Source organism: Ostrea edulis, chromosome 2, assembly GCF_947568905.1.
Source record: "Ostrea edulis chromosome 2, xbOstEdul1.1, whole genome shotgun sequence".
Taxonomy (NCBI): domain Eukaryota; kingdom Metazoa; phylum Mollusca; class Bivalvia; order Ostreida; family Ostreidae; genus Ostrea; species Ostrea edulis.
The window spans coordinates 45,037,169-45,049,800 of record NC_079165.1 but is presented as its reverse complement, the minus strand read 5'-3'; the positions used below and the strand labels follow the sequence as shown (position 1 = coordinate 45,049,800).

Sequence of the window (12,632 nt, the reverse complement as noted above, 5' to 3'; positions counted from 1 at the left end):
TCTGATGATAAAATTGAAGATGTATTTTGAAAAAGAATTCTTACATAATTATTCATTAAAATGGAAAACTAATGCACAGAATTTTGTATCCTGGCATTGACTCTCATGGTGTAAAATTCCATTTTAATCTCATAAAACATGTATCTACAGACGGATAGACAGACAGATGAAAAACAACTTGTCATTGTACAAGTTCTTCTAGCAACTGTGCATCCTGGTGTTGTAACACTTCACCACCTGATCTTAAAGTGAGCAGACATGTTTTGTGCATGCTCCGAGTTTCATTCATCACATGAAATTATCAACATGAGACAATATGTAGAATACTGCCTAGTTATTCCATTTGTTTAATAGCATAGTTTTAGTGCTATTTGTAATTTTGCTTTGTTCATTGCATTGACTATTCATCCCCAGAGGTAGTCCTGAGAGTTGGACATATGATATTCATGTCATTTGTTATTTTTGTGTGAGAAAGACAGACAGACAGAAGAGAGAGCCCTAACTTTTTTTTATACTCATTCTTACCTCTCCTGCTCGCTGTGCATCTCTCATAGCTTGATTTTCATATTTACTCAAATCTAGCTCAGTATTTGTCAGTTCATCAGAGAGCATATCTGCTTGATCTTTAAGACTGGTTGACCTGACTTTGGTTGTTTCTGCATCCAAACGAATTCTGCTAGCCTCCTAAATAAAGTTCAAAATATATTGTAGATTATTTTTTTACTAGATTACCAAGGCTTTTCATCATAAAAATATTACTAAACAAACTTCTGTGCATATTGTTATGCACTGTTCTTACATCAGAAGCATTGATAGCTGTGACTTGAGCAAGCTGAGCCAATGAAAGTGCTTCATTAGCATCAGACTCCGCCCCACTGAGAGAATCTCGGGCCTCCTGGGTTTTGTTCTCAGCTCGCTTGATTAGGTTCTCAATGTCTGGAATTTTCTTTATGGCATCCTCAGCCTTACCCTTGCTGTCTTCAACTTGTTTGTTAAATCCTATAAGATTAAACATACCATATATGACTATTCTATAATCATTACATACTATACATTGGGGTCTTTGTTTTGGCAAGGGTCACAATTTTAAATTTCCAAAACAGTAATCAACAGAATTAAGCCCTTTTATACTGCAATTCTGGTAACCCAAGAGCATTGTGGGTATTTGGATACTTGAAAATGCTCTCATGCTGTGAATGTTGACAAAATTATTCTACTTGAGATAATACAACTGAAAATTGTATTATGTTGGACACAAACCTAATAAAATCTGCAGGGTTTCATTGGCTTCTGCTAATGTCTTCTCAGCTCTTGATACTGCTTCTCTTGCCATAGTTCTCGCCACATCTACTTCTGCCAGCAACTCATCCACTTTCTACAATGAAAACAGTACAATCAGTGTCCAGAACTTGATACTTTTAGCTGTGATCATATGGACATTTATGTACATCAACATTATGAGAGATCACCATGACTATCTTTTTGCTTTGTCTGACAATGAGTGAAAGCAAGCAAATAAAGAATCCTGTTCCCCAGAATTTATACTTCACTTCTACTAGCCTGAGAAACTTCCTAAACTCTATGTCCTCACCTGCTGGCTTTTAATTCCAGATTTCAGTAATCCTTCAGCTTCTGACCTCTGATTAATGGTGTCATTCAGCAGCTTGGCATTGTCCTGCATTAACTTTTGAGCCTCCCTCTTGATGTTTGCAGCCTGTTTACAGAAGTGTTAAAAATACCATTCAGAGTAAGAATCTCTTTCTATCTGAATACTTCAGTGCAGTTAGGTGCACATAAAATTCAATGCATATATCTAGCATTCAAATATGAAAAAAGTTTCTTACTTGAATACATGCACAATGTTACTTTCAATAAAATCCTTGCATACAAAGTGTTATCATTCTAAATAAACATGTTTATAAGGATTTATCATTTTCTCCTCTGTGTGCTTACAGTGTTCTTAATTCTCTCCGTGTTGCTATCCAGCAGGTTAAGATCAAAGGCTGGGAGTTGTATGGAGGTGGCTTCTGTGTACAGTTTCAGGGCCACCTTGTATGCTTCCTTGGCCCTTTCTTTGGCCTTGTCTGCCATTGCCTTTGTCTGGTTGTATAAGGTATCAGCTTCAGAATATCTGTAGTATTAAAATTTAACATTTTATCTCAAATATTCCTGCAATCATGATATATTATGAATAAGATGACACTGCTTTGATGCAAAATGAAGTTTCAGTAAAAACTAGAATATCAGTAAAACTGATGAATGCTTCCCAAACTTCATCTAACCTATGAACTACTTCATATGATGAATGACTCGCACAATGAAAGATAACTGTTGAAATATTATTGAATGAATTATATATATATATATATATATGATGGGCAAGTTTGGCATTATATCGTTTTTTTAAACATGCATAAAAAATCTGCTCAACATATTTCAATGGCTGTACGCAGGGGTGGCAATATAACAGGTGGTGATATACCAAGGGGACACTGTATATGTTCTGGGTGACCTTTCCCTTTCAAAAATGACCTTGGTCCATTAAGTCCCTGTCCTAAGGAATATTTGTGATCAATTTCTCATGAAAGGATTAGGAGACATGAGCTCGGACGGATGGATTGACAGACACGATAGCGACTATATGCTCCCCAGAAAAATTTTCTTGGAGCATAAAAATTCACACTTCACATTTTCAAATATTAAAATGAAATGTTCTTAAAATACTGTATGTGTACATTTCTTAAGCATATTTCAAATTCAGCCCAATCGGAGCTAATGCATTACTTAGTGTAATCATGAATTAAAGATGTTATCTACTATCGTAATGGATAAATAAAGTACTTCATTGTCATAGAGGATAAAATATGAAGTACACATACAGTATATCATAAATAGGGGTCATTCATTCTTCTGTCTCAACATACACATACAGTACATCATATATAGGGTTCATTCATACTTCTGTCTCAACATACACATACAGTACATCATATATAGGGTTCATTCATACTTCTGTCTCAACATACACATACAGTACATCATATATAGGGTTCATTCATACTTCTGTCTCAACATACACATACAGTACATCATATATAGGTGTCAGTCTCAACATACACATACAGTACATCATATATAGGGATCATTCATACTTCTGTCTCAACATACACATACAGTACATCATAAATAGGGATTACTCATACTTCTGTCTTAACATTTGGATTTCCTTTTCTGCTTTATCAGGCATAGCCAAAGTCTCTTCAGCTAGACGTTTTGCTTCAAGAGAAGTATTCAAGGCATTCTTGGCTAACATTTCTATCCTCTCAGCTTCTTTTCTTTGCCTGAAAAATAGATGAACTTTCTTCAAAACCTCTACTTTTAAATCCTCAGAAAATATTGCTTGCAAGATTTTTTGCCAAATTTCAGATTTTTCTCCACAAACTACTAAGATATCATGCATGTATATTAAATTTTGTTCACATCAGAAAGAAGTTGCAACAAGAAAAATATTTCTACTTTTAAAGCAAATGTCTATCTTACCTCTCGGCTTCTAATTTGGCTTCATTTGCAATCTCCGTCATCTGTTTAGACTGCACACCATGCTGCTTCAATGCATCCTCAGCCTTCTGCAATGCCTCTCTTCCCTGGGTGTCTATATACTGCTCTGCTGCCTGCAGGGCAGCATCAGCTCGACTAATTGCTTCCTTGGCACTGTCTATATCAGTCAGGCTGTTACGGGCCATCGACTCAGCACTTCTAATATTATTGGTGATTTCATTGGACTTGATCATCACATCTCTGATAGCAGTTCTCAGTTCAGACAACTGTTTGCCCAATGACCCATCATCACCTGGAAAACGCAACAATGCTTCATTACATGTAATTCACCCAATTTACTGCAATGATTATGTTTACTCCTCTGTTAATCCCACTATCATCAACTCAAAAACACTTAAAGGCCGAGGTTTTCAATCGGCTGGTTTTCCTCCAGTAAGTTAAGTGCGGGGTGGAGCTAATTTCAGGCAGGTGTGAAGCTCCGAGGGAACCCAGCTAGCTTGTGTATACTGCCCCGAATACACAAGATGTTACCTGCATTACCTGTACGTTTTCAAAAGATTGAAAAATTCAGAGTAGTCGTATTCTTCTGTGCACTCATCGAAATGTTGATGATTAAATCTAATGAATCAAACATGTTAAAGCTCGATAATTCTATTTTGTATAAATGAGGACGTTAGCCATTGAAAAATTAGGCAGAATATCCCTTGTTCTAAGTTTTCTTATATACATTTGACTGCAATCGTCGGATACCAAGTATCCGATGATGTGTGACTGCCAAACAGTTTCCGATGGGAGTTCCTGCGTACTGCGACAGATTTTCTGGCTATGTACTTTTATCGCCATGTTTCGAGGGAAAATTACGCTATAAATTTTCAACCGCATGTTAACAGGATTTCATTGACGTATTTACTCATAATAAATTTTTCTTCATAAACATTAATTATATATAATTACACGACGTTTCCAACAAGAGTCGGTACTTTCGGTTTAGCATAAGATCGATGTCTGTGTAAATGATATTCTAACAATTCACAATTATCAATCGTACCCATTCCTTAGCATAACTTATTATAATCTATCATAATTGTATGCAAAATTTACTACTATTATTGTGTAACTATCCCTACATGAAAGATCCAAAACCATTTCCCTCTCAAGCTGGTTTATGCGGTAAGCATCAAAGGATGACACGGACACCTCGATCGCCAGATAAGGTATACACAAGGGCTAGTAACTGAATGTCCATCACTTTCTAGCATCCAATCTGAAGCTTAGTTTCTCCTGATTGACAAGGGTTCACAGACCAGGTAAATCTGAAGGCGGTGCTTATTTTCTCGGTCTTCAATGATTCTCTATAACATCATACACCTGTACAACTACTTGTTCATTTCGAAGTTGGAATTTGAGATTAGAGAGACATATCTTTCATAGAGAGATTTCAAAACCTCTTTCTGTTCATTAGACTACCACTTACTGATAGCTCCCCGGGCCTCGTCTAGCAACATGACGACAGAGTCATTGACCTGATTCATGTATGCCAGGAACTGGGTGTCGTTAAATGCAGCAGGATTGTTACCGATGTTCACAATTAAATTTTCCAAATCTTGCAGTTTCCCTCTGTGAATGTTGACCTGAGTTTGTACTAGTCTATAGCAAGGTGGGCAGTCTAAAAATAATCAAAGCACTTATATCTATTTATCATACACTCATATAAGTACTATGTATTATTATTTTATTCATTTATAAAGCGCAAAATTACATATAGTTTCTATGTGCTGTATCAAATAATTTCTTCAGAAGTATTGAAAACTCATTTAATTTACTCAAAAATGAAATTAAAAAAGTGAGAAAGCTCACATATACAATGCCTCCACAATGAATGACAATGCTACACAATGAATGGGAATGATATGCATAAAATACAACAAATTCTTATGCTTATGTGTTAAACTATACTAAACTAGATGACACTACTCAAGTCATATGCAATATTATTTAGAAATGTAAATTGCGTAAAATATCAATACAGAAAATATCTTAATTACACATGGCTTATGCAAGTTGCACCAAATAGTATATTTTGGCCAAACGTCTATGTTCAAAAGGGGCATAATTCCCAGAAAAAAAATCAAAAAGATGGATATGAAATAAAGATTTTGACAAGGACCAAAAAAAGATTGTCTGGCTTTTCATGATCCAAAATAGCTGGCTCTAGTAAAATCATAAATAGCTTGCTCTAGTAAAAACAGTTTCAATTTTTTTTTTCCAAAGGGCATGTTTTGTTAATAGTTTTGACTGTTTACCTATACACCCAGCTGTGATGTTGTACTTGTTCTCCATACACCTGTCACAGTGCTGTCCCTCAATGTTGGTTCGACAAGGACAGTTACCATATCTGTCACACTGTAGGCTCATTGAACCCTCAGGGTCACAGTTACAGGCTGAAAAATTACAAATAATGTTCATTAAGTATTAAACCAAATTTACATTTTTAAACATTTGTAATACTTGTACACAACAATTTAAGATGGCAAAGGCAATGGCAGCTCACTATGTAATTTTGTTCCCATCAAACATACTGTTCATGGATTTTGATACTTAATTTTGTGAACAAGATGGATTTCGAGATCAAGAGACCTATAGGCCACAACATTCATCTGCAAGACACAACAAAATGATAGAAAAGACTTCCATGCATTTTTTAAGACATAATTTTTGAAAATAATAATGAAATCAGAGAATATGTGGATGATCTGAGGGATCAACAGAACTGATAAGACATGCTTAAAGTGATGTAAAACTGTCCCAATGTCATCTAAATTTGTTTCAAATGATGAGTTAGATTGCTGGATGTGTGTGAAAACATGATGGTGAGTACACATTTCATACTATTTTAATGAAGGCATAACAGATACATCAGAGAGAGAGAGAGAGAGAGAGAGAGAGCGAGAGAGTAAAAGAGAGTAAAAATACATTTATATCACTCTATCAGCATGTCTGATCTGTTTCTGTTGTTTGCCTAAGTCACTCAACTTTTGTGGGTTTTCTTTTTTTAATATCTAATGTTCCATTCCAATTGTGTTTACTGAAAAACCATGTTCAGAAAGCATAACACATTGCCCTTGATTATTAATAATCATTGATAATTATTGGTTTAATAATCATAAAAATATTGGCATGGTTACCCAACCATGAAGCTTGGGCACAGGCAAGTGATTTGGTATAGGCAAAAATACTAATTCTGTACTCTTGTATTTCTTGAGAAGATTAAATATTAAGCTTAAAACTCCTCTTCTGGTCCCATCAAAACTTCACCGGTGATTGTGCATACAAATTTTAATCTAGATTACATGAGGTTTCTGGTTCAGTGGTTCTTAAAAAGATTGATTAAACACTCCACTCTATTTTCACTTTTTCTTATTATCATCTTGCCTTGCCCTTCATTTGAACAAACAATATTCTTTTTACTCAAGGATGCATTTTGGTTAATATGGTTTAAAATTCTTTTGTTCTTGAGAAGAAGTCAGAAAACTGAAAAGTTTAAAGATGACAGACTTTGGCTCTTTTTGACAATGTCATCTTCCTGTTATCTTCATATACAAAGTTGGTTTCGCCCCTCCCATCACAGTGGTAAACAGTAGTCGAGTTGAAATGACTCTGCCCCCACCCCCCTCCCACTATGAAAAGTGATGCTAAAGATGCATTCAATACTTGTACTATGCTTTGTTTACATTGAATATATTAGGAACTGTAAAACAATAAGTCTCCCAATTCCAGGACTCAGAATTACAATGAATGAATTCAATGCATATGTTTCTAAGCAAGTACTTCTTTCTAAAACAATATGATAGAAACAAAATAATAGTCAAAATCAAGTTGGATTCTTAATTTTTAAAAAAGTACATAAAAGTGAAATGTAGTTTTAATTAAAAATATGCTTTGAAATAATAGTACTGATACAGGTTAACTATGTATATCTGTTACAATAAGTCAACAGGGATTGACTAGGCACCACATCTCAACATTATGAATAATCATTGTTAAAGATGCTAAACAACTTCCTGAATTATCCAATGACTATTTTTCTGATTTAATATTCGTATGCTATCAAACTATTAATTTTTCTCAAAGCAAGAAATATTTAACAGTGTTTGAATGACTGTATATCTTGTAAGAAACATCAATACATAATTGTGCAATGTGTATGCAGAGCATGTACAACTTATCATATTTCTCACAAAATTGCATGCATTTTTATCTATTTACTTGTTCTGGTAAGTGGTCAAAAAAGCTATATATAGCTTTTAAATGTAGTCTGGTGTTATTGGCATGAAAAAATTTATTCATTGCTTAAGGTGGCTCACTACACCCAGAAATAGTTTCTCAAATAAGTACTAATTGGTTTAATCATAAAAGATATGATGATATATAATAAGTATATATGCCAAAAAGGCAGAAAATATGCAAATTTGGATAAAACCATGATTTTCAAAAAAAATATTTCAACACATATGAACAAAAAAGACTCTGGCGGATTTAACTCAAGATCTGCGATTCACCAGCCCAATGCTTTAACCACTTAGCTACGATGTTAGACAAACAAATCGATCGATAAAAATACTTTCCCAAACATTTAAATTGTTATCTTGTGATGTAGTGTCATAAAGAGTATTAGCTGCACCTATCTGATTTTTTTTTTTTATTCTGACGTTTTTGGGATAGGGCTCCCATAGATTTCTGTAATGGTGCAAAATAATTCTATGAATAACCGATAATAAGCTCTGTGTATTAGTCCCAAATGTTGTTTACACCAAAAGGAGTACCAACTTTGTGCTCGGGTATGTCTAATAAAGGTGCTTTTTATTAAACATTATGTACAGCATGCAAAATTCTTCTTCGTCCAGGGTTTGACATTTACATTTTTGAGCACTAGACCAGTCGGGCTACTTCAAATGATTTTTACTAGACCTGACTTTATATCCACTAGCCCTGACCAACTTTCCAGAAAAAAACTGATAGTTTCTCCATATTTTAATACTCCATTGAAATGACAAACGTTAAGTTTGAACCAAAACGTATTCAATTGTCTCAAAAATACCTTAAGTCTCGTCATTCAATTTGATTTTCAAACACGTTTTCTGTTTCTTTAAATTCTACCCGGCACGGATATTCTTTAGTCTATTTAGTATAAAATGACCTCAACCGGCTTTTTATTTAATTTATATTTCATAAGCCCTGCTTTGTTTCTTTCTAACCTTTTCTTTTTTCTCCCGAGACATCTTTCCTTGAGGATGAGAAGTCGTATTTAAATATAGACATTCCCGCACACATGTCAACACCGATAAATAGCTGTTTACGACGTAGTTTATTAACTTGATTAACACTTTATTATAGTCAATTCAAATAAACTGTTTAAAGTTAACATCGAGTAGATGTCGTAAAACATCACTTCCGACCGCGACTTATTTATTACAACTAAAAATAGAGATTATCCCATCACACGGTTCAAGATTGCTTGCAAACTCTTTACAGTTAAAAATGAAATATCTTACGGTTTAAAGTATAGTTCCTTGTTTATTTTTTTAACACGACCAGTCGGACTAGTAAATCGACATTTTACCCGACCGGACCTATCATATAGTAGACTCAGGTCGGTCGGACGTGCCTTAGTGTCAAACCCTGTCGTCTGCTCTGCCATGCTTGTCATCGCGAGATCTCATAGGTGGATCTACTGAAAAACCTAAACATAGACAATCTACGCGAAAATGTAGTTACTCGAGCCACTCCGACAAAGAAAGGGAAATCATACAGCTGCAGAAAGAATTTACACTCTGTTGTTCGTTTTTTAACTTGATATTAAATCTAAAACTAATTTTTAATACCTACTAAATAGCTTTCTCCTCCATACTTGTCCAATGATGTAAATATTACCTTATATGGCATATGCAAATAACTTGACAATCGGAAGTTGAAACTTCAGTCATCAAACATGGCGCACAAATATGAATCGAGAAATTGGAATATATCGAAATTGTTGAAAACGATAGAATAGATCCTCATAAATCGTAAGTTGCAGGTTGAAAATTTATATATTGACTAAGAAACATAGAATATAGAGCCTCACAAATTGTAAGTTGCAGGTTGAAAATTTATATATTGATTAAGAAACATAGAATATCATTTTATTTATGTAAAGGAAGTCAGCAAATTTTTAGAATGATCGAAAATGTTGCGGGAGTGAATCACTCCTGCATTTGCACCATTACGGAAATCCTAAGGAGCTGTAGCCCTCTCCCAAAACAAAAACAAAAATCGGGAGAGGGCTACATTACTGCAGCTAAAATAGTATAAGCTTTAGTGTAGTGAGCTACCTTAAATACAAATATCTTTTTTCTCACTGATTATGAAAAAGAACAATGCAAGGAAAACATCCAAAATATTCCAAATAAATTGTTCATCATGCGTTCACCATTTGCTCATGGTTCACCTTGCGCTAACAATTGTGCTCCGTTAGTGTTCTGCATTCGCTCACCAAGTTGTGCTCAGCATTCACACACCATTCACTCTGCATTCATTCACCATGCATTCAACATTCATTCACTGCTCGTTCACCATTCACTCACTGCTCGTTCAACATTCACTCACTGCTCGTTCAACATTCACTCACTGCTCGTTCAACATTCACTCACTGCTCGTTCAACATTCACTCACTGCTCGTTCAACATTCACTCACTGCTTGTTCAACATTCACTCACTGCTCGTTCAACATTCACTCACTGTTTGTTCACATCATTCGCACACTCCTAATACTTTTTCTCCCTGATTAAGATCCCTGCTATACCTGTGCATCCAGTGTTAGAGAATCCATAGTGGTAAGGCTGGCACTGGTCACACTTGAGTCCCGTCACACCTGGGCGACACTGACACTGTCCTGTGGCCTGATTACAAACATCATTTAAAGACCCTGTTCCATCACAGTTACAGCTCTCACAACCTGTTCAATATGGAGATTGTATAGATTTTGATGACATATCCAGAGCATTAAACAAAACATGCTTTAAAAACATTCTGATATGTGTGTACGTCGCTGAATGAAGACTAAGTAAATACACATCTCAACACATATTTTAAAGTGTTTCAATGATACCCTTTTCTAAAATTTAATACATTTCTTTCCCATTCCCAATCAGATGTCTTATGAGAAAACAAATCATTACATAAAAGACCAGTGTAATTCACAAGCAGTAGAGGAAACGTTTATCAATTTGATGCTAACCTGTCCCTGTGTTGATGTTCCAGTAGCCTGGTTCACAAGTGTCACACTGTCTCCCTACCACATGATCCTGACAGGTGCACTGTCCGGTCTTCGAGTCGCACGACAGTTCATTGATCACCAGAGTTCCAGGGGGGTAGCAGTTACAGGCTACACAGACAAAGAGTATTTAATGATCATACTTTTATGAATAAAGGCGAGTGCAGGAAAAAATTCCAATACCCATTATGTTCACGGAAATTTTTTTACCAATGCAACAGACATTATAATAAAGTAAAGGTTCTTGTTATGAAATGAGACTAATTTACCTGTGCAGTTTCCTTTTGGCATGGCCAAGGCATCACCATAGTAATTAGGCAAACACTTTTCACAGTAAAACCCATCAGTATTGTAGATGCATTTTAAGCATTCTCCAGTTTTACTAAAAACAGATCATTACAGAAAAGTAGAACAAATATCAGAGACAGAGTAATCAAAGAAATCCTCTCAGAATAAGGTGTGTCTATAACATTTTATCATTACTGTGTAGGGGATTAATCCTCTCAGAATAAGGTGTGTCTATAACATTTTATCATTACTGTATAGGGGATTAATCCTCTCAGAATAAGGTGTGTCTATAACATTTTATCATTCTGTATAGGGGATTAATACAGATTAATTTGCCTTCATGCCAAATTAATCTCATTTAATTGACGGAAGAACTGTTTTCCAATGTTGGCCGATCTAAAAATCGAACGAATTAATCAAAACCAAAGCCATCATAGTACGAGTTAATGTGCAGATAGCACTTCCTTTTCCGTCCCAGACACGAGCAGATTAGCAATGAAACATAGCAGATGCTCTCTAAGAATTTTCCATCGACATCATGATCATGTCTCACAATAGGAGAATTTTCCATCGACATCATGAGAAGTACTACTGACGGGATGTAATTCGCCACTGTCGAGGAGGCCTCACAATAGGAGAAGCGGAAGGCAGCAATCATGCATGATGGTGGGCGCAATGTTGGGTAGACAGGTTGTCTATAAATGTATGCCATGTAGAGCAATGTTATCAAGTAAAAAATGTTGGGTAGACAGGTTGTCTACAAATGTATGCCATGTAAGGCAAAGTTTTCGATTGGGGTCATAGCAAAGCCTGCAGGCTTGGGGCCCTCTTCACCTCTTGTAACAGGAGGGGAGACTTAGTACTGGAGTACTTGGGTAGAGAAGTACTACTGATCAGTAAGCAATCACCGGGAAACAGGGTATACAGATGTGCTCTCAACTATCTCGGACCCAAATGTCTAGTACCTAAATTTGGGATCCTTGGTACCTGCGCCCAACGCAGGGCCACTGGTTTTGCCCGCTACTTATTAGTCGGTATACCAGCTATCCCTTCTGGATCCAGTTTTTTATTGTATATTCCACAATGTGACCGTTTTAATGCCCATTCCCTAATGTCCATCACAGTTCGGAACATACGTTGTACCCTTTTGATTAGTCTTTAATAAACATAATAAACTATAATACTCTTGTTGTCTAGTTGGCATCAGGAATGGTAACGGGTATGTGAATATCACCAAATGCAAGGAATCTTATGTTTGTAAGCATTTACTACCTGACTGTTCAATTAATCCTCTCAGAATAAGGTGTGTCTATAACATTTTATCATTACTGTATAGGGGATTAATCCTCTCAGAATAAGGTGTGTCTATAACATTTTATCATTACTGTGTAGGGGATTAATCCTCTCAGAATAAGGTGTGTCTTTAACATTGTATCATTACTGTATAGGGGATTAATCCTCTCAGAATAAGGTG

The 12,632-nt window shown here is 35.6% G+C and overlaps 1 protein-coding gene across 1 annotated transcript in view; it reads right to left on the bottom strand.

The window, feature by feature from the left end:
• Nucleotides 1-12,632, bottom strand: part of LOC125679358 (laminin subunit gamma-1-like) — a 61,027-nt gene that overhangs the window by 5,058 nt on the left and 43,337 nt on the right. Inside the window, exons 14-25 of the mRNA XM_048918527.2 lie at nucleotides 11,140-11,252; nucleotides 10,835-10,981; nucleotides 10,400-10,552; nucleotides 5,862-5,999; nucleotides 5,033-5,224; nucleotides 3,541-3,850; nucleotides 3,204-3,341; nucleotides 1,954-2,131; nucleotides 1,592-1,714; nucleotides 1,261-1,375; nucleotides 800-999; nucleotides 526-684 (exon numbers count right to left, since the gene is read on the bottom strand). Of these exons, the coding sequence (XP_048774484.2) occupies nucleotides 526-684; nucleotides 800-999; nucleotides 1,261-1,375; nucleotides 1,592-1,714; nucleotides 1,954-2,131; nucleotides 3,204-3,341; nucleotides 3,541-3,850; nucleotides 5,033-5,224; nucleotides 5,862-5,999; nucleotides 10,400-10,552; nucleotides 10,835-10,981; nucleotides 11,140-11,252 (1,966 nt within the window). The remainder of the gene's footprint in view (nucleotides 1-525; nucleotides 685-799; nucleotides 1,000-1,260; nucleotides 1,376-1,591; nucleotides 1,715-1,953; nucleotides 2,132-3,203; nucleotides 3,342-3,540; nucleotides 3,851-5,032; nucleotides 5,225-5,861; nucleotides 6,000-10,399; nucleotides 10,553-10,834; nucleotides 10,982-11,139; nucleotides 11,253-12,632) is intronic.